At 35.4% G+C, this 23203-nt stretch overlaps 1 protein-coding gene across 4 annotated transcripts in view; it reads left to right on the plus strand.

The window, feature by feature from the left end:
• KYNU (kynureninase) overlaps positions 1–16716 on the plus strand; it is a 124119-nt gene extending 107403 nt beyond the window's left edge. For all 4 annotated transcript variants that reach the window (XM_045782606.2, XM_087859550.1, XM_045782592.2 and 1 more), the window contains 4 exons: positions 5029–5081; positions 6980–7065; positions 12677–12907; positions 14272–16716. In XM_045782606.2, the coding sequence (XP_045638562.1) occupies positions 5029–5081; positions 6980–7065; positions 12677–12907; positions 14272–14409 (508 nt within the window). In that variant the 3' untranslated portion in view covers positions 14410–16716. The remainder of the gene's footprint in view (positions 1–5028; positions 5082–6979; positions 7066–12676; positions 12908–14271) is intronic.
• The last annotated feature ends 6487 nt before the right edge of the window (positions 16717–23203 follow it).

The following is a 23203-nucleotide window of genomic DNA, read 5'->3' on the forward strand; positions in this document are numbered from 1 at the left end:
AAACATTTTTATTTTTTATATATGTATAAACAATTATATATATGTGTATATATATATATATTATATTACTCAGCCATCAAAAAGAATGAAATCTTGCCATTTGTAACAACGTAGATGGAACTAGAGTGTATTATGCTAAGCAAAATAGGTCAGTCAAAGAAAGACAAATACCATATGATTTCACTCATATGTAGAATTTAAGGAACAAAACAGATGAACATATGGGAAGGAAAAAAAGAGGGAAGCAAACCATAAGAGACTCAGCAATAGAGAACAAACTGAGGGTTGATGGAGGGAGGTGGGTGGGGGGTGGGCTAAATGGGCGATCCGCATTAAGGAAAGCATTTGTTATGTTGAGCAATGGGTGTTATATATAAGTGATGAACCACTAAATTCTGCTGAAACCAGTATTACACTATATGTTAACTAACTAGAATTGAAATAAAAATTTGAAACAAAAAATAAAAACTGGGGGCGCCTGGGTAGTGCAGTCGTTAAAGCGTCTGCCTTCGGCTCAGGGCGTGATCCCGGCGTACTGGGATCGAGTCCCACATCGGGCTCCTCTGCTAGGAGCCTGCTTCTTCCTCTCCCACTCCCCCTGCTTGTGTTCCCTCTCTCGCTGGCTGTCTCTCTGTCACATAAATAAATAAAATCTTTAAAAAAATAAAAATAAAAAAAAATAAAAATAAAAAAAATAAAAACTGAGGGCTTCAGAGGGGAGGGGGGTGGGGGATTGGGATAGGCCGGTGATGGGTGTTAAGGAGGGCACATATTGCATGGTGCAGTGGGTGTTATACGCAAGTAATGAATCATGGAACATTGCATCAAAAACTGGGGATGTACTGTATGGTGACTAATATAACAAAATAAAAATTATTAAAAAAATAAAAACAAAGAAAAAATTCATGGTGGAATATTAGCTCATCTCTTGCTTGATCAACACCAGTAATTTTTATACAGTTTGGCTTATTCAGACATAATAATCATGCACTTTCTATGGTGGGGGTATATTATATAGATATTTCTACATTATTCTCTTCACTGAATGGTTACATTTGATAAAATTGAAACAAATCTAATGTTTGTTTGTTTTTTTCCCTTTATTCTGTCCTCACCATTTTTGCCTGGAATCCCATTTTTTCCCTTCATTCTTAAAGTCCAATAACTTTAATAAACTTTAAATAAAATTGACCACTCTTGATTAATGCTCTTCAATTCGCTCAATATTGCATTTCTTCAATATAGTTTATTCAAATCATTTTTTTCAAATCATTGTTGCCTTGAATTATAACTTTTTTAGAAAGTTGTGTTTGGTTTTTTTGTTTTTGTTTTTTTCTTTTTTTCTGTTGTTTTTTTGTTTGTTGTTTGGAAATTTGCTTTGGTTATGATATAACATCTTTGCTTATTATATTTATAACTTTCTCTCTTGACTCTTAAATCTGTTTTCTTTTTCTTCTTGTTTATTTTTTCGCACAGCTGTCCTCTGACCCTTAGTGTCTTTTCTAGTCTCCTATTTTCCTTGCGTTCTTCCCAAACTCTTTATTTCTTTTATGTGTTTTATTTGTTTTTTTCTGATTTTTTTCTTGATTCCTACAAGCTTGTTTTCATCCCTCCTGTTGTCAAGCTATATCAGTCCTATTCCTGCATTTCTACTTGGTATTTTTGCATCATATGAAATATTACTTATTAAGTTTCTGTTGTTTAATTTACTTACTCCTTGCTTTTCCTGTTCATCAGCTTTCTGGCAACCTTTTTGTGGTGCATGCTTTTTATCTGTGGGTAGATTTTTCTACTTTTACATTTTTCATATAGAATCTTCGTGACAGTGCAATACCCAGTTCCTTTTCCATTTCTCATCACTCATTGGGTTTAATTTTCAGCAATCTGGGGAGACACAAACTGGAGGTTAGGGAAGGGGACAGGGTAGCCTTTCAGCTCTCATTCTCAGACTACTTCCCACTATTAGGCTCCTCTTGTGTCTTTATATAAAAATGTCTTCTCTTCTTTTTTAATATAGCTCTAAATTTTTAATATATCTGAAAATAATCCTGCTCACCCCTGTACTTTACTTATACGGTTTTATCACGGGGGTAGCTTTTGAAATTAAAATAAGAAAACTTTCCCTTCACTTCAGAAAGTAGTGGAACTTCCTAGAACTTTCCGGGAACTTCTCAGGTGTTGTATAACTTGGGCTTCCACTGCTCTGCCCCAATTCTTTTCTTTCGCTGCTCCTACATAGCTTCAACCCATGTAAGCATTTCAGGCAGGAGAACTGTCGTGTTGGGGTGGGATGGGAGGGGTGTTTGATAGGTTTGAGAATGAATCACTTGAAATGAGAGAAGAAATATTAGAAATAAGGTTTGTAAGGAGGGCATGTATTGCATGGTGCACTGGGTGTTATATGCAACTAATGAATCATCGAAGTTTACATCAGAAACCAGGGATGTACTGTATGGTGACTAACATAATATAATAAAAATAAATTAAAATAAAAAAAAAAAGAAAGAAGGTTTGAAACTTAAGCTTGGGCTAATAGGCTATGAATTTTTCCCTTCAAGAAAAGGGAAACCATATAATATTTTTAAGGATAAAAGCATCAGCAGCACCTGGGTGGCTCAGTTGATTAAGCGTCTGCCTTCAGCCCAGGTCATGATCCCAGGGTCCTGGGATCGAGCCCCACATTGGGCTCCCTGCTCAGCAGGGAGTCTGCTTCTCCCTCTGCCCCTCCACCTGCTTGTGCTCTCTCCCTCTCTCTCAAATAAATAATTTTTTTAAAAAAGGATAAAAGCATTTGTTATCTTACATCATTAATCAGTCTTGCTAACTAATTCTATATAAGTATATAAATTATATGTACATAGAAAAATACATGTGTTTATATATAGAAGTATATATGCATGTGTATATATTCAAAGTATACAAAATAAGCTAATTTTATAATTAAAGTTTGAACTAATGAATATATGTTAAAATTACAATTGTAGTTTTTCTCTGATGCAATAACCATTCTTGCTCTTTAATTCTGAAGAATATAGGTAAGAATGAAGCAGAAATTAAAATTTTTAACATTTTGGTTAAATACTAATGCATTATATTTTTATTGTTTTTTTAATATTATTTTATTCTAAAATTGGAATAATATTCTAAATATTGTGATCTCCACATACTCTTTTTGAATATATATTCTTTTATATAGGATTTATAGAATGGGTTCAGTAGTATTCCATTGTATGAAAGTAGTAGTATTCATTTTATTAGCTCTCTATTCCAAGATATTTAGGTGCTTTGATACTGTAAATAGTATTGTGCTCACTGTCCTAGTACATAAATCTTAACATACTCCAAATACTGTAATCCAAATAGTCCTTTGACTAAATTGGAAAGAGTAAAAGTCCTGGGACAGGAATCTATAAATATTTTTCATATACACTCTCAAACTACTCTACACAGGTTTTATTACTTAGGATTCTCATGATTAGACAAAGTACTCATTTCTTTTTCTTTGAATCCTTGATGAAAATAGGCTTCATACTTTTTGAATGACTTTACAAATTTGACGTATGAAGTCTGGTCCCATCTTTATGATATTTCACATTTTAAAAATTATTACTGAGATTGAACTTTTTTTCTCTAAAATTGTGGGACATTTTCATTTTCTGATGCCCTCCCCATGCTCTGTGGCTGGGTAGCTTCGGGGGCATTGCCCCTTCTGGAGAAAAAATTTGGTGAAAACTCAGAGGTGGCAAGTAGCAGCCTTCTCCCCATCATTGGTTTGCCCTTTAATTTTGTCTGTCTTTTCAAAACGGAATTTTAAATATTTGTAAATCTGTTGATATTTGCCTCTATCTTTCTTTTTGTTTTTATAGTCAGAAATTTTCTTTTCAAAACCATATAAATATGTGAATATCTTTTCTTTATCCTTGAATTTTATGAAATGTGACAGTTACCACTTACTAAATTGTTACATGATCTGAGGACTGTTTTTATATTTTCTTATTTTTTTTTAAGATTTTATTTACTTATTTGAGAGAGAGAGAGCACACGCAAGCAGCAAGAGGGAGAGCAGAGAAGCTCAACTGACTCTGTGTTGAGAGTGAAGCCCAACCAGGGGCTTGATCTCACAATCCTGAGATAACGTCCTCAGCCACAATCAAGAGTCTTAACTGCCTGAGCCACCCAGGCACTCTTGTTCTTATATTTTCTGTCATGTTCTATTTGTCTCCCTGATGCTTTGTTCACCAGTTTATGTGCATTTGTTAATTTTATAACATGCTAATCATATAATGTATAGAATACTCATCATTATAGTCTTCTATTTCAAAAATCTACTATTTTTACTCATATATTCTACATGAACTGAAAAATATTTTGCCCAGTTCTAACAAAGTGCCTTGGAATTTTTTATTTTGGCAGCATTAAAATGAAAAATTTATTTAGAGAGAACATACTATCAGAAATATTGAGTTACTGTTTCTCGAATTTTACATTTTTCTTTAAATTATAATTCTTTTCCTGTAATATGCACACACATACATGTATATGATTTTTTCCTATTTATGTATTAATCACACTAAAATATGACAGTAATCAATTTCCTTAGGAGTTACTCAAAAATTTTCCACAATTATATACGTTATTCTAACCATTTCTCACTAGGAAGCCTATTGTGAAAAATACATTATTGCGTTAATTGCTTTTCTTTTTGAGCTTCTACTTTCATTTTTAAATCTAAAAAAAATTTTTTTTACTCATTTTATTTTAAATAAGAAAAAGATCCTTAAATTCAGATTTTCAGATGATTTTCCATTGTAAAAGTAATAAAACTAGTAATATAAATAAATTGATTTTTATCCTCATTCTTGATAAGGTTAAAAATATTAATTGCCTTATGATATCATGTAACATGTAAATGCTTAAATATTTGATGGCTCCCATCACAAATGGTTTCGATATGCAGGCCCCAGATTCCTATATTAATTGCAGTTATTTTTATAGATCAAAAGATCTGTGTTGTTATTTATGTTTTAGGTTAGTGGGATGGTTTGGTCATGAACTCAGCACCCGATTTAAGATGGATAACAGTAAGTATATTCAATTTTACTTCCCAAGTCATTTCATTTTACCTTTATTTCAATTCTCATCTGTCTTTGTAGGATATGTAATATAGATGCCTCATGGGGAGTGCACTTTGAAAATGCCACTGAGAATTCTTAAAATAAGAAATGACATTTCCAGAGTGTAAGACTAAGTGTTTGTACATTTTAGTATGAATCTGAGTCTATCCCTTTGTAGGGAGATAAGTGGAAGTGAAATGTAATGCCCAGGACTCCGATCTCATCAATATTGAGTACCCAAAACATCAGGCAGTGAGGACAGAAAGGAATTTTTTGCAGTTAGACCCAGAGAGACTTAGGTGTCAGTCCCACTTTGCTGCTTAATCGTTCTGTGATGCTGCACAAATTCTATCATTTTGGGTTTTTTGTTTTCTGTTTTCCTTCTTACCTATCTAACGTGAATACAAAAATCTGTGTCAGGGTTTGATCTGAGAGTGAGACAAGTTCAGAGCTATAAACCACGTAGCACATAGCAGTGCTATTTAATACATGTTCATTTTTAGCTCTCCTTTTTCAGTTATACCTTTTGTGGCTTTTGCCGCCCACCAGACAATAGCAGGTGAACCCCAGCAGGTAGGAATAAAAGTACAACATGGGCAGCGTGCTCTCAAACTGCCCTGCTTTTTCCCCAGTGACTGACTCTCTGCTTCAATCACATCGGATAGAGAAAGCTTCCTAAATGTTCTGTGAGTTTCAGTTCAACTGGATCCTTCAGACTGCTACCAACCTGAGTTAATAACTATCTTAAATAAATTCACATTTGCAAAAACCAAGATGCAAATGATCAAGATGGGTTCTTGTAGTCACATCAAGATACCTGTATTTTATCTTCGCTCCTGGAATAATTAGCTCTGATAATATGCCAGTTACTTAAATTTTTCGTGGTGGGTTTTTATATCAACCAACGAGAGAGTTGGACTAGATCAGGAGCGGGCAAAGTCTCTCCGTGAAGGGCCAGAGATGAGATATTTTAACCTTTTGGAGCTATATGGCCTCTGTGGCAGATACTCACTTCTGCCATTGGACTTCTGAAGCAGCCACGGACATAAATGAGTGAGTGTGGCTCTGTTCCAAGGAAACTTTATTTCAGAAACAAGTCGTGGGCCCGGTTTGGTCCCCAGGACATAGTTTGCTTAGCCCTGGGTCAGATGGGTCTCTGAAGATCTACAATATTCTAATTCTCTTTTAGTCAGTCTTAGCTAATTTAATCCAACTAGCAATCTTAACTCTACTGGGTTTGACTTGCTTCTATGCCATCTAATTGATTCTAATTAGGATAATATCTACTGTTAATTTACCTTTTAAATATATCATATTTAGGCAGATCCTTTTTTTAAAAGCCATTTATTTTTTTTTACCCCCTAGGAGAAGTCACTTGACCTAATAACCCTAGTGCTAAAAGTCACCTTCCTAGGTCATGTCATTCGTATTTCTGCCTTTGGATGGCATTACAATGACAAGCCATTAAAATCTTGATGTTATGTCTTTCTCTCATTGATGTGCTTTCATGGTAGAAAAGCAAAGCGTGGAGCACAATAAGGAATGCTGGTTTGGGAGTGGGAGGACAGAGGATGAGGTCCAGAATGCTTCCACAAGAGGTCATTTTTATGTGTCTAAGAGCTCCGAGGTTTGGTAGGCTGCTAAGGACGTGGGGACAGGGGACACAGGCATTGCAGGTGAAGGGGAAATGTGCCACTATTTTAGGTCCATAGAGTGTCTCTTACATATCTCAGAAAGCTTAGGAATAAAAGTTTTTAAATCTTACTCTTTTTCTCTCTACTACTTCATTACCATAAAAAAATCCATAGAGGACATTTTTTAAGGGACCTTCTATAAAAAAAAATGACATGATGTTCATTTTTCAGAACTGCAGTTAATCCCTGGGGTCAGTGGATTTCGAATTTCAAACCCTCCCATTTTGTTGGTCTGTTCCTTACACGCTAGTTTAGAGGTAAGTGATCTGTGCTTCAACCTTCCCACATCTTTACCTATTTCTTTACCTGTTGTGGGAGCTTCTCTGCGAACCAGCAAGATGAATGTACACTGTGTATAAGCAATGACCAAAAGCCAGTGTTCCCCTCAGGACAGTCACTGTGGGCTAATTGCTATCTTTATTTCTGTTGCCAGCCCCAGCACTGTGTTTGGCACATAATAAATGCGGTTGGCACTTGGAAAATGTTTGGAACTGACCCGTGGATACATATTTTTAGTTCCATTTGGAATTTGTATGAACTTAAATAAATTGTTTACTCTTCTCGTGGTCTCTCTATTACAAAATAACCATGCAGTGTTTAATTCTTGATTAATTCACTCATTCAGCATTTATCTATTAAGAAAATATTATGTGCCAGACATTGTTGTGATTACTGGGGACTCTGCTTCTGCTGGTTCTGTGAGTCAATGAATTCACACAGTGCCATGTCACAAAACTGTAGGAAGACATACTTTAAGGAAAAAAATAGAAATCATCAGAATAAACTAAAGATTGAGCAAAGTTGTCTCATGAGGTAAGGTTTTGTTTTTTTGGTAAGTGGAGGGTCTATGCCATTCCATTCTTGTGTAATCTGTATTACTGGCTCAATATATATTTTTTAGTAAATTCATATTTTTAGTTAAAATTAATTTCACCCTAAATAATAATATCCAAGGAATCTATTTGGTTTTCTAGATGTGCATATCTACCTTTCTACCTATTTATATAGGTAGATACTTACCTACTTCACCTATCCATTTATATATATATTATATTCATATGTGTATCTATGTAACTTAATCATTTGGATATTAATTAATTTCAGGAGGAGACTAAATTTATTTAAGTAAATATAAATTAAATAATTATATGGTATATAATTAATATTAATACACAGATTAAGTAAGTGTATTTTATATACATACATAAAGGAAAGTACATTTTAGGTAAGTATGTGTTTCTTTTTTTTTTTTGGTAAATATGCATTTCTAACAGATTTTAAATATATAGCTATTCAAAAGAGAATTTGACTTTTTTAAAGTATTTTAAAATCATCTAGTTTGTGATATTTTAGGAAATCCTGTTGTGGAGTATTTCAGAATGAACGACTGGGTAAAGACTTCCAAAATCTCTCTTAAACCTCAATTCTAGGATACTGTGAACACGCATAGCAGTTTCTCATTTGGCCACTGGATGGCAGTGTCAAGTTCTTTTTTTTTAATACAACCTCACCACTAGACCGTGGTAATCAACTCATTTCACTTCATCCCAATTTAAAAAGCACCTACTCAGTGTGACCACTAGATGGAGCTTGTGTCTTTTTCGCTTTTTGGCAAGTTTTTTTTTTTTTTTTTAATTGAAAATAGACCCAGTAACAAGATTTTTCAGCCAGTGGAAAAAATTTTATTTTTTGGGGGGGAGTAGTGAGGAAATCTGCTTAGCAAGTCAGATAATGATATTTGAATTGTTTTTATAATATCTATTCAGAGAAACATTCTGTTAAATGTTTTAAAACGAAATTAAATTTTGCTCACTTCGCAAGTTTGTATCAGGAAGAAAATGAGTTTCAATATGAAAAGCACTAAGGTGTACCTTGGGAAGAACTAGTACTTAAGGTTATTTCCTCTGATCTTCCTTACCTTTGCAAATAAGTTCTCAGCCAGATCTAGAAATTTTAGACCCTCTATAGAGTATGTTTCTGCAGTGGCCTATTGTCAAGTATTTACCCCTTCTGCATTAAAAACAAATCACATTCTTAGTTTTTCTATCACTGGTTTTCCAGGCTAGGCTTGAATGATAAAAGGCACAGAAAATTTTTACCACGGGGGCGCCTGGGTGGCTCAGTCGTTAAGCGTCTGCCTTCGGCTCAGGGCGTGATCCCGGAGTTCTGGGATCGAGCCCCAGAGCCCCACGTCGGGCTCTTCCTCTGGGAGCCTGCTTCTTCCTCTCCCACTCCCCCTGCTTGTGTTCCCTCTCTCACGGGCAGTCTCTCTGTCAAACAAATAAATAAAATCTTAGTTGTTTTTTTTTTTTTTTTTTTTTTGACCACCGCATCACACTGTGTTATAGTCACCTAGACAAGTTTTTGTTTTCAGCTGGAATCTGAAGATTGATTTATTTGTTTTTTTCTTTAACACTTAAACTTCGCAAAAAGACCCTAAAAGCACAAGAAGTGGCATATATCCTTCTCTGGAGCATTTTATCACTTGTATTTCTCTTGAGCCTCTTAGAAATACCTTACTAAGTTATTTGCTGCCGAGGCTCCATTCTAACCAAAATTACCTTTACATAATCCATCGTTGTGATGAAGAAAGAGTTGTGAAATTCTTCCTCCCTATTATAAATTGCAAAATTCCGAAATTACAAAACAGTGCATTTCTTTGCTTCTTATTCTTTACCTAACCATTGAAATGTTCTACTCTGTAGACGCCCTGTGAGTAAGCATGAGGGCTGCCGTCGGGTTGCTCCTGCCCTTGTTTCCGGTAGAGCGTTATAACATATAGGTGATTAAAGTTGGAATAAATGAGAATAGATACATGAATCAAAGTGCTGTTCTTTGTTGTAGCTACTTCTCTTTCAAAAAATATCCTACAAAGAGCAACTGGAGGAGAGATTCTAAACTTAAGAATCAGTGTACATGGATATGATATCAGTTTGACAATTTGATTTTTTAAAATATTAATATGGTTTTGTTGATAATTACATGTGCATCCAGTTGAATGATAGTATGAAAAATAGCACCTTATAATCTGTTTCAAACTCTTTTTCTTTATATTATTGGCTCTTAATCATTTGTACCACATATTTCTATACTACAAATACAGATATATATGGTACATACTTTATATATATCAAAAATGGGGATCAAGGGAACCTAGGGTAGGAACCAGGAGGCATACTCTAGCCCTCACTGGGACACTAAGCATGACCTTAAACAGGTGACCGCTGTCTCTTGACTATATGTACTCTTGAGTTCATTTGTCACATTTTTATAGTGAAGATGTTTATAGCAGATTACTTCAGAAATCTCAATCTTCCAGCGGCTAACTTGGAATTAAAAATATATCTGTAGTATTTTGAAGAGTCATACTTGTATGTAGCGACAGGTAGACAGTTTTTAGAGTCTTTCAGTATATGAATTTATAACGAAATAAATAGCTCCAAAATACAAAATTAGAGCAGTCAATTAAAATATATTTCAAGTAAGAAGAAATGGACTATGTGATTCCTCGGAAAGTGATCATGCAGCCAATTTGAAGAATTAAAGAGAAAGAAATGTGACAACTGAAAACATCATACTGTACTTATTTTTTCCATTTAAACTTGTCTAACTTTTCTAGCTTTGTATTCATTTTTCTCAGTAAGAAAAATAACCCATGTAGTTGAAACTCTGCCAAAAAATTGTTATCAGCTGAATATTTTCAAACTACAGTTTTCATTTTTTTCTAATTAAATAAATACTCGAGAGTCTCAATACGGAAAGCATAGAAATAATGAGAAGCCAAAAAGAAAAGATGTTTATTCTATTCTCCAGTTAACTCCCATTATCCCCTTTTAATATTTTTATGTGAGTCCTCAGAAGAGACCTTTACACCCTCTGACAGGATTTTAAGAGTGCCTCACAGTGCAGCTGCCCTTTACTGTGGTTTAAGGATGGAAAATGGTTTCATATTAAAAAGTTTTTTTTTATCAAAGAATAACGGTATGTTAAATTTGAGACTACTTGTCATAAAAAAACACCGGTTTCTAGCTACCAGAGAAATCTGCAAGAACAAAATCTCCTTTTAAAAGAACCGTACAAACTTAAGTAATATTCCCCAAAGTCTTACTAACTTATGAATACAAAGAAATATCATTAAAAGGAGCACTTGACACATTGCTCCTACCTGTATCTTATGGGGCTTATGGCAGAACCAGAACATTTTTCAGAATTATTTGTAAATCAAATGTTCCTTGAATTACTATTCATCTCCAAAGAGAAGATTGGAAGAAGTCCTCTCCTATCCTTTTCTTTCTGTCCTGCCAACCAAACCACTGGTGGGTCCTGCTTTGCATCTCCCTGCTCCTGCCCGCCGTGAGAATTGATTCTCAATCCAGGCTCTCTGGATCCAGAAAGTTGGCTGCGTTCCCTTGAGTTCACCTTGTGCCAGGTCCACTTACATTTTATTTCACACCGGGCAGGGAGGAGATGCCTATCCAACGCGGGGGAACTCAGGCTCCGTGAGTCACTCGGGTTACCTGCTTGTACTGCCCATCCCACATACCTTCTGAGACTGACCTCACACTCTACCTGCAGCCAAGCTCGGCTTGCCTCCCAAGCCTGTGATGTGTGGTTGAGGACAGAGACCGATGCCATTTTACCCTGTTTCTCCTGTCTTCCTTGGATCCTGTGACCTTCAGGACAAATCGCTTGGTCTCCTTTGGCCAAATCCATGGCTTCCATGCCATCTAGGTCAAGAAAATCTTTGCCCAAATGGTTTGAGTTCTGTTAGAATGCCTGCTCACACATGCCGCATGGATAGACAGAAATAACTATTTTCCCAAGCTTCATAAAGTCTAGAAGTCACCGAATGACCCTGTCTTTGCTCTGTGGCGTAACATGATACCGAAAAGGGATATTAAGTGACATGCCAGTGCATCAGGCTCTGTTCGCAGTTCATTCAGTTCTTACGTGTAGGATATATTTTTAAACTCTACTTGACCTTAAGAGATAAGCCAGGAAAGCATGTCTGTTTTGACCTCTAATGTTCCAACACCAGTTATTGTGTGCACTTGTCACTCATCTTAATATAAGACACCTCAGCCAGCAAATGGCAGTAGTTTCACACCCGTGCTGGAGTTTAGCAGGGGGAAAAATGATGAAAGGAGGAGGAAAGATAAAAAGAGAGAGGGAGGAAGAGAGACCAAAACACACATGCGCGCGTACACACACACACACACACACACACACACACACACACACACAGAAGAAAGGGCGCCTAACTGCCTCAGTACTAACATATGTATTAACTAACGTTACTAGCTTCCCTGTCTGACAAAACTTAATTTTATTATTTAACCGTTTGCTGACTGTTACTGGGGAGATTTAGGAGTTGGTAAAACAATTATAAATAATACTGGTAACACTGCAAAAATTCATATGTACACGAGTGTTTAGCCCTTATTATACTTTTGTGTGGACCAAAAAACTATATCAGAGTAGAAAAAAGTCTTCTTGATTATGATTATGTAAAATAGTTTGGAAGAAAAGGTTTGAAGTGCATGATCTTTAAATGCATTTATTAAGGTATGTTTTAGCTTGGTAATTTGAAATAACTCTAAAGGAATGTTATCCTCACTTTTCTTCTTCTTTCGCAAGTATTGTTTAAATGACATTTGTACAGTCTTTCCTGTTACGGCAGCTTTGCATTCGGCTTTTAATGGCAAAGCATTTAAAAGAGGACATGTTTTTACAAAGGATTATCCAAAATGGGATGTTTTTGGAAAGGTCGAAAATGGGCATTTCCTTTTTTGACATGATTTTCAGTTAATTTTTGCTTCTTTGTAAATCAACAAGACACTGTTAATCGGATTGTTTCTCATTCTGTAGATCTTTAAGCAGGCAACTATGAAAGCATTGAGGAGAAAATCTATTTTGCTCACCGGTTATCTGGAATACTTGATCAAGCATTACTATAACAAAGATAAAGCAGATACCAAGAAACCATTTGTGAACATAATTACTCCATCGAGCATAGAGGACCGCGGCTGCCAGCTTACACTAACATTTTCTGTTCCAATAAGATGTGTTTTCCAAGAACTAGAAAAACGAGGAGTGGTTGTAAGTATATCTCTTGCTTTGCTACCCAGTGTTCTCTCTGGGTTGCATGTGGGGGTGAAATGTGGGTCCTTGGTTAATTTACTGGTGCATGTTATTTCATGTTGGTCAGCCAGTGAGGATAGATTTAAGTGCCAACTAAATATTCATCACTGTGCTAATTGAAGGCATAGAGATCTGTCATTTCTGATAAAAGGGAAGAAACCGCAAGTTTTGAATATAAGAACCAGTCTCCCTTAATTTATTCATTCTTTTCATTATGGTTTGAGCCGGAAAAAAATTGTTTCATCATAATCAATTAGGACATGTTTTCACTAGTTTTTACTAGTGAAACTCCAAATATGTATATGTATATTTATTGAATACACAGAATTAAAGAACATAACATAGTGGAGAGGAAGAAAAGAAGTCAGTCATACTTAGTTGTTTGATTGGGCCAAGTCATTTTCAACCTTGTCATTTTAGTCAAAAAAGAACTGTAGACACATCTCAGGGGTGTTAACATTGTATGAAATAATTCTTTTTTTAACCCTTGGGCCTTAGTGATCTGTTTAGTCCCTGGAAGAAAACGTTAATAGGGTCATTTCAGGAAAAATGGTCCTCTTGTGTCTACTTCCAGTGACAGTGTGGTTTAGGAATTTCTCCACTCATGTGGTCCTGTCACTCCTGAGGCGAGTTACCTCAGATTCCAGAGGCACAAATCCATGTATTCGTGTTCCAAATCAAGGTCTCTCATTTGTAAGCAGTGTGCTTCTGGGAGAGTTCATGTTTTTTGGCTTGAGTTTTTGCCTCTGGATTTTGGGGGCAAAAATGCCTCCAAAAGTGGTTATGAGAATTAAATGGTCCAGCACACATAAACCATTTACTGTACTAACTCACAGTGGGTGTTTCTTAAAGATTAGTCATAGTATCTTCAGGCTGGACCAAATTATCTTGGATCCATTTTGTGACATTTCAGGGATACAGCCAACTCCTTACCAGTGAGAGTAGGGATTAAAGAATCCAGTGTAAAGACTATTAACTAAAACTCTCCAGGTGTCAGTGAGGTTCTCATTCATTTAAATTTGCCCAAGGGTTCTAGTCTCTCCAGAGTCTTCCCCATTGATAAATTATATCCATGACTTACTGGATGCCACAAGAAGATGATTGCCACAAGAAGATAATTCATGATAATTATTCATGTTTTAACTATTATTAAGAGGATAGTTTTCAATAACATAGAAACATGTTTTACTGCAAAAAAAATGCTTATATATTGTTTTAGGGAAATCAGCATGATTGCCTTATGTAAGTTTATCTTGAATGTAGATTTTTCATTATGTGAGTATTGCTAACATTATTGTGACTTAATATTTTTCTCCCCACAGTGTGACAAGCGAGAACCAAATGGCATCCGAGTGGCTCCAGTTCCTCTCTACAACTCTTTTCATGATGTTTATAAGTTTATCAATCTGCTCGCTTCTGCACTCGACACTGCAGAAGTCAAAAATAGCAGTGTTTTCTAGAACAGCGTAAGCAAGCGTTACTGAAAGGTTCTATGGTTATTTTATTATTATTTTCAAATTTTAATAATTGGAAGTTTTTCAAAACTGATTACACATAACTGGCAATGAATTATTTACTTTACAGAAAAATCTGATATATTTTTTCCAAGAGCCTGTGATTCTGAGGAATCCACATGTCTGCCCAATTTCTTCTTTCTTGGTCGATCAAAGTTTTCACTGGTCCAAGTATTATGTACACAGTCTTGCTAGCTGTCACATTTCGTGGTCAGTGAGTGTTTTATGTTGATTTAATTTATGTTGATTTAATTTATAATTTGACTGACAACTGCATAATATATGTGCAATTTTTGTGTCAATTTTAGAAATGTTACTTTAGTTTTAATTTACCGAAGAGTTTCTTATAGTCACTGTAATTTCACAGTCTGATATATGTATGATTTTGCAATATTCCATCCAACTCTAAGGAACAGAAAATACATTTTCTAGAGCAGTAGCTTTTCAAATGTTTTGGCTACAGTCCACACTAAGAAATATATTTAATATCAGAGACTAGTATTTATATGTGTTTATGCCTTATTTTATTGATTCTGATATACAAATTTTTATCATATTTTAACATCTGTGAAAGAAGTTTTTTTTTTTCCCCCCAATTTTCAGTCAACAATTCTCACAATTGCCATTGACCATTCTTTCATGTTACCATCCCTGGCATTAGCGTGCTTCTCACAATGAATAGATGATTTTTTTAAAAATGGCATTTATAGCAAAAGCAGAAGTGTCATAAATGATTTTTTTTAAGATTTTATTTATTTATTCGACAGAGATAGAGACAGCCAGCGAGAGAGGGAACACAAGCAGGGGGAGTTGGAGAGGAAGAAGCAGGTTCATAGTGGAGGAGCCTGATGTGGGACTCGATCCCATAACGCCGGGATCATGCCCTGAGCCGAAGGCAGACGCTCAACTGCTGTGCCACCCAGGCGCCCCAGAAGTGTCATAAATGATTTGTCCATGCTCTATTTATTATTCATTTTATCTCATTACAACAAATGTTGGTTGAAACTTGCTAATCCCCCACCAACTCTTGGGTTCTAATCCATTTCACAAGGTTGTCCCTTCATTTGGTGTTATTGTGGTTATTTTTTTAAGGGGGACTTGCCCTGATAGAAGGCTTTAGATGTGACCCTGTCTCTAAAATAGTGAAACAAATCATTCCAAGATACTTGCTATTGAGAATTAGAATTAGCAAATGAGTGCTTCATCTCTGAACCTTTACCCCAAGTCTATGGACCTTCCTTTCCTCTGTGTGAATTACAGTTAAACTGAACCCTGATGGACCTCTCTGGTTTCAGCTGTTGATGCTACAACCGCTGTTCATGAATTGGCGAAATAGTCTACATTTGTATACCTGGGCAGCGAGAAAGAGTGACTACGACAGAATTAGTGCCCCTGATGAACAAATTTGAATGAAACTAACGTAGACAAACAATAGAGTTAAATAAAAAGATGCAGAACTGACTGCGATACCAGCACCTACTGATACGTATTGAGTACTCCCCATGAACCATGCATAGGGCTGATCTAGTTATATGTTATCTTACTTATTTGAGTGGTTGCATAACTGCTTTAGCAAAGCCTCCCCCCTCCAACTTTTGGCAAAACTCATCTTTGTGGATGGAAAAGTTCTCAAAACCCTAGAATTTGAATCTCTACAACTTGATGTAGAAGAAATGTCACAGTTTTGAATCTCACAGTGGTAAGCAAAACAGACATGGTTTCAGTTCTCAGGGAACATGCAGCTTGGTAGGAGAAATAGGTAGTAAGACAAACACCCAAGAAAATACATGATTACAAACTGTAGGTTTTATGAAAGAAAAACCAATGATAGTATAAAAGAAAAATCTCAAGGGTATTTTAGATTGTCAGTAAGGGGAGGCGTATGAAGGTGCTTGTAAGTTTAAGTTCTAAAATATCATGCTAAAAATTTTTTAAAAAATAAAATTAGCTTGCTAATCACATTCAAATTACATCAAATTATGTACATGGATTATTCAAAGAATGATAAGTACTGTGTCTTTATCACGCAGGATAGGAAGCCAAGTGTTAGAAACTCCCTTTCTCCCTGCTTGTATTCCCCTTCCTCCCCAAATCTAGAGATAACCATCAAATCATATTTTGTGTTAATCATTCCCTTACTTTCATTGAAGTTTTATACCTGTGTATGTACCCATAAAAATAATATGAGCCAATTTTGCCTGTGTGTGAACTTTGTGTAAATACAATTGTATATGTTCTGCTTTCTTTGCTCAACACCGTTTTTGAGAGTCATCTGTTTGTTACCGCTTTTTATCCATTTGCATTGCTGCTCAGTGTTCTAGTACATAACCAGAGTTAAGCTATTTATTTATTTATTTATTTATTTATTTATTTATTTATTTATTTCTGGAGTTGCTCATTTATTCTACTACTAATGAACATTGAGTTTTTCCAAATATCTTTAACATTGCAACAATGTTGCTATTAACATTCTTGGTACACATATTCAAATGTTTGCCTAAGACATACAACTCTGAAAATGTCGATTCATAGGACACACACATGTTCAACTTCACTGTGTAACATCAAACTCTTCTCCAAATAGGTTGTACCAGTTTCCAATCTGACCAGTAGGAAATGAATGTTCTCTTCTCTTGATCCTTGCCAGTAGTGGCTGTTGATTGCATTTGTCATGTACGCAGGCTAAAATAGGGTGATTACTAAAAATAACAGAGCGAATGTATAACTTCCGCACACGTAGGAGGAGAAACAGAATAAGGACATACGACACACTGCAGTTTATGCTTCAGAAACCATGCTTAATCTGTGGATTGAGCCAAGACTAGAGTTTTACCTGAGTTTTACCCTTGCTCAGCTCTTTCCCTTCCCATGTTCGAAGTTTTTCCTTATGAGCATCCCTTTCAATAAAACATATTAATCCAGGGGCGCCTGGGTGGCGTAGTCCGTTAAGTGTTGGACTCTTGGTTTTGGCTTCCATCATGATCTTGTGGGTTGTGGGATCAACCCGTCATGGGGCTCCTTACTCAGTGGAGAGTCTGCTTGAAAATTCTCTCCCTCTGCCCTTCCCTCCACTCCTTCTCTGTCTCTCTCAAATAAATCTTTTGAAAGATAGCCTCAAGCTCTATTTCTAGGAAACCCAATCTGAAATAGCATTTCTTTAATCTAGTGTTAATAACCATAAGCCTTTTATATTCTATAGCCAGCATATGATAACTTTCAGTTTTGTTTCTGTTGGTTTTCACAAATATGCTTGTTTCCTTGTGTATATTCTACTTGTTAACTTTTTTTTTTTAGTACTTGGCTAACTTTAAACCACTCATTTTATTGACCCCCTTGGAATTCTTTGAGAACTGGGTTAAAGTATATCTTTCCAAAGATACTCATTTTTGCTTTTGCCAGTTACTCAGAGTCATTTCTGACACAAGAACACCTAAATTTTTTTAAAAGATTTATTTATTTATGTGGGGGGGTGGGGCAGAGGGAGAGGGAGAGAGAAACTTAAGCAGACTTCCCACTGAGGGCAGAGCTGATGCGGGGCTCCATCTCATGGGAGCACAACCTGAGCCAAAACCAGGAGTTGGATGTTTAACTGACTGTGCCACCCAGGTGTTCCTAAAATCTTTTTCAGTTTTTTTCAGATCATACGGGTAGTATGAAACTGTATGTATCAATCCTTACATGGGCCAATTTAGAGTTACAAACTCTGAAGATACTAATTTTTCTTGCTGACCCTTACATACCCTTCGGTTGCCAACATTATGTAGGGCTCTTACATCAGCGTATTTAGTTGGCTGGTCCTATCTTCTTCATTGTCTGATTTAGTTATTGGTACTGAAGCTCAGTGACTCTAGGATGTGGCGGAAACTCTTAGGACAAAAACCATACTTTTACTTCCCAGGTTACTGCTTTTATTTTGGGGTTCTTAGAATTTCTTTCTTCCATGCCATCTCATTAAGAGGCTTTTTTTTTCCGTTGATTTTTTGTTTTGTTTTGTTTTCCAGTATCTAATCCCCCACGATATGTTAAACTGTCATGAAATGTTTTATGACTAAAAAAATTATGCACTTCCTATTTTCTTAGTAGAAAATGTGTTTTCTTAATAATTCATGCGCATTTATATACATACAATTCTTTTATAGTGATGCCCTTGGGAGTTACTGTAATACATACAGCTGTCTGTATAACAGATTTACTATACAAAACTGATTGGGGGAAAAGGGTGAGTGTGAGGTCAATAACTAAACTTCAAATTACAGAAATGTTTTCTATAGTTAATTTCTGCTAGGTAACTTTCTACTTACCCTTGAGGTTTAAACTATGTGAGTTTACATTCAAATTGTGTTAGGTTTTGTTCCATAAACTGAAATCACTAGAGCATTGATTTTTAAGTAAATGGGTTTTTGCATCATCTTAAGAAAACTGCAAACACCCTGAAAGTATCGTATCGTATGAAGCACAACAGTGGAAATCACCGAATTAGGGCATCCTGTAACTGAGATGATGGGTTTGATGCTTGTGTGGGTCATTGGCATCTGTATTCTGTGTTTTCAAAAGAAAAAATTTGTTTTCTGACTTCTAGTAATATATGTTAATCTCAGCAGGACATATTTTCAAAGAACAAAATAGTTAAGAGGATTATTATGAACTAATGGATTTAAGCATTTATGATGTGTTTTGATTTATTCCAATTATTTTTATTAATGCTCTAGTCTTCTAATTTCTGACTCTTTAATATGGCTCCTGAGTCCTTCTGATATTACCTTAACTCTTTGATACTTTTTACTGCTTTTGGTGTGAGAAGATTTCAGGCTCACCTTGTATATTTCCTATCTCAATCTTGACATCACTTACTTTTCTAAGACTATCCAGTTCCTTTTGGAAGAAAATGATACTTAGAAACCATAATCTTAACAGTAAGAGTGCTCAGTATCATCGAGTTAATCATAGTTTCCAGGATTTTCAGTTGGCAGAATTAGGAAACACATATATTAAGAGAAATTGTATATTTCGTATTCATATCTTCAGTTTAGGATAACAGGATTTTTTATTTAACTTAATTTTATATCATGCAGAAAATCTTGGTTCTGATATTACTGGTTTTGTATATAATATATGCTATAATTATCATATGCATATATGCAGAGTTTTTTAATTAATATACCAAAGCGCTTATGAACAATATGATGAAAGCAGTTTAAATTTTTTGAAACTTTTTTTTTAATGTCCTCAATACATCTCGCTAAGAATAGCAAGTCAAATTACTGTGTTTTGAAGGCAATATAGTAACTCTTCTCTGTATGGTTATAGCACCAGTTGCATTCATAGTTAGATTCAGTACTTGAGAATTTTTTGCAATTTTCATATATTTTCTTTAACTTTTCAATTTAGTTCAAAATTGTGTAAAATACTTATGTAATTTCAACTTCAAATTTACAAAGCAAGTTATACTCAGAGAAGTCTGGATTCTCTCCCTACTCATCGCACTTTTATTCCCTCCCACTAGCTAGTATTTTTTCATGTTTTGGTTTATCCTTCTGCTTACATATCAATAGAAGTCATGCCTATAGATAAAGTCTAGTTAAATATATGTATGTGTATTACCTATATATAATATATGCTTATAATACCTATAATACATATATAGGTGTGTATATACCTATATGTGATTAAAAATCATAAGTATATAATATGTATTAATAAAACCCAGATATATATGTATCATGATATTATAACACATTTCTTTCTTATATATAGTAGCATATTATAAATATGTTCTTCCACTTTGGAAAAAGCATTACAGAAAATTACAGCTAATACTTAAAGATCAGCAGAAAGTAATTATTTTCAACTCTTAATAATTGATTCAGGCAAAGATCAAACATTAAAAGTTGAAAAACTCCATAGTGGGACATCAGATTGTCACCATCTGAACTCACTGAATGAATCTGGTGCCACTAAAAATAGACGTAACTAGGTCCCTGAGGCGGTGGGATATGAAGTAGGCAGCATCACTTGTGCTGCAGTCTCAGGAATTTATAAACCTGAGTCCAGTCAGACTTCAGGGCTATTTTCCAGTCAAAACTACGGGGCATTGCGGTGCCCGGGTGGCACAGTGGTTAAGCGTCTGCCTTGAGCTCAGGGCGTGATCCCGGCGTTATGGGATCAAGCCCCACATCAGGCTCTTTCGCTATCAGCCTGCTTCTTCCTCTCCCACTCCCCCTGCTTGTGTTCCCTCTCTCGCTGGCTGTCTCTATCTCTGTCGAATAAATAAATAAAATCTTAAAAAAAAAAAAAAAAAACTACGGGGCACAGAGAAACAAGTTCAATGACCCCACAAAGAGCAAATGCAGGGAATGCTCCACGGCAGTTGATCAGGTTTCCTCAATAAGTCAGTGGCATGAATAGGGGGAAGGTGAGGGAGAATGGACTGCTCTCCTGATAATGAAACCAAAGACACATAAGTAAATGCAATTTATGGACTTTCTTTGGATCTTGATTCAAAGACCATGTCATTAGGAGGAGTAAGTCAAATTACTGTGTTTTAAAGGTGATGTGATAACTCTTCTCTTTATGGTGATAGCACCAGTATAGCACCAACAAAAATACATTGCTGAGAGAATTGAGGACATATTAACAGGGGAAGAATTTTTACACAACTTGTTAGCTATGATAACTGTACTTTGGATGTAAGAAGATATTAATATTTCTAGATAGATATACCTAGCCATGGGAATAAAATGATACAAAGTCTGGAGTTGGCTTTGAAATTCCTCTGCCTCTCCTCTCCCCAAAAGAATGCTAACAGATAAGTTACCACAGACTTAGTGGCTTAAATCAACACACATTATCTTACAGTTCTGTAGGTTATAGTGCCAGAATAGGTCTCACTAGACCAAACTCAAGGTTTGGCAGGGTTCTTTTCTAGAAGCGTTAGGGGAAATCTCATTGCCTTGCCTTTTTCAGCTTCTAGAAGTTGCCTATATTCCTTGGCTCTGATCTCCATCTTCAAAGCCAGCAATGTTGTCTCTCTCTGATACATTCTTTCATAGTCGCATGGCCTCTAAATCTACTCTTCTCCTCTTCCACTTTCAAGGGCTTTTGTTATTGCATTGGGCCCAACTGGATAATCCAGGATTTTCTCTCTGTGAAAGTCAATAGATTAATCTTAATTCCATCTGCAATCGTAATTCTCCTCTGCTATATAATGTAAAATATTCATATGTTCTGGGTATTAAGACATGGACATCCTTGGGGGTCATTATTCTTCACAGCACGGGAAGAAAGGATGGATGGGAGGAAAAGAAGGAAGGAAAGGAGGAAAGAGAAAAATATATGATGAAATCTTGATAATTCTAAAGGATTTTAAGATTCTCTCTACTTTTGTTAGTATTTGAAAAACAAGCAATAAATTGTGGTGACTTAGATAAGAATCCAGGACACCTGACTCAAAATCCGTGATTTCTAAAAAATCATGTATGTAATACTTTCCACCCATATTCTTATGATGGAAACAATCCCTTCTGTCTCCACATGTCAAAAAAATTTATCTGTAATTTTCTTATGATGGATTTTGAAAGGAACATTGTATCTTACGTTATATTTGTATGTCTTTTCTCCCTACCTTAATATAACTGGGTTAATATTTTGTGTGGGTTTTGTTTTTGTTTTGGGGGGTTTCTTTGTTTTGTTTTGTTTTGTTTATTTTATTTATTTATTTTACTTTTTTGGTATGCCCTGCAGTACTTACCACTGTGTTGAACATACGGTTAGGCTCTTATAAGCAGGCAATTAATGAGAAATGTCCAGTTAAAACAAGTCAAATATGCTATCCATTTTTACCTTGAGGCCACCACTGGTTCAGTTTACTATCACATTGCATTCTCCTTTGTCTTTAAAGGGGCTCAAAAACCCTCTTCCAGTGCCCCACCCAGAACCAAAGTTGAGAATGATTTCATCGTCATAAATCAAATAGGAATAACACTTGAAAGCATGACTTCTCACAGAAGACAAATAAGCTAACAATGAATTCCTGAGTCTCTGTTGAAACTTCGATCGCATATATTCACAATAGTATTTTAGGTGAAAAGAACTGCATTTTTGTGCCAATATTTACTAAACAGGGGTCTTGATTTTCTCTTTCCCAGTTTGTGAGAGCTTCACTTTATGCAGCTGTCCTTGCATTCTATTGTGTTAAGCAGCAAGCTTGTCAAGAATGGAGACATTGCAGTGATAATATGCAGAGTCTATGGGAGACATTTTCTCTATGGGTTAAAGTAAGTAGTTGGATCAAAGTCAGGACATAGATGCTACAGCTGGTCTAGGAAAAAATGGCAATTAAGAGGAAAAAAAAGAACAGAAAGAGAGAATCACAGACAGTCTTTTTTTAGGAGGCAACAACAGAACCAGACTGTTTGAAATTGGTAACTGACTCCAAATGTCACATTTTTTCACTGAATTCTAAATAATATTGCTATTTTATAACTGTTACTTGGTTGTATTGATGGCCATATTAACTTATTTCATAACAAACTTGCTACATTTATTTTTATACACTATATATATTTGTTATCTTTTTCTTATATTTCCTTCTCTCAACAATACTTAGATTTGAAGAAAAGCATGCTGAAATTTAGAGAATATTTCTTCAAACGGCTTTCAGTTCAGTCAAAGCTGACACATTCATTGTGATCAGTTTTGTATTTCTGCTAGTACATGTGTGATTACTATCTATTAGAAAATC

The sequence above is a fragment of the Ursus americanus genome, chromosome 1 (assembly GCF_024610735.1).
Source record: "Ursus americanus isolate L20-20 chromosome 1, mUrsAme1.1.p, whole genome shotgun sequence".
NCBI lineage: Eukaryota > Metazoa > Chordata > Mammalia > Carnivora > Ursidae > Ursus > Ursus americanus.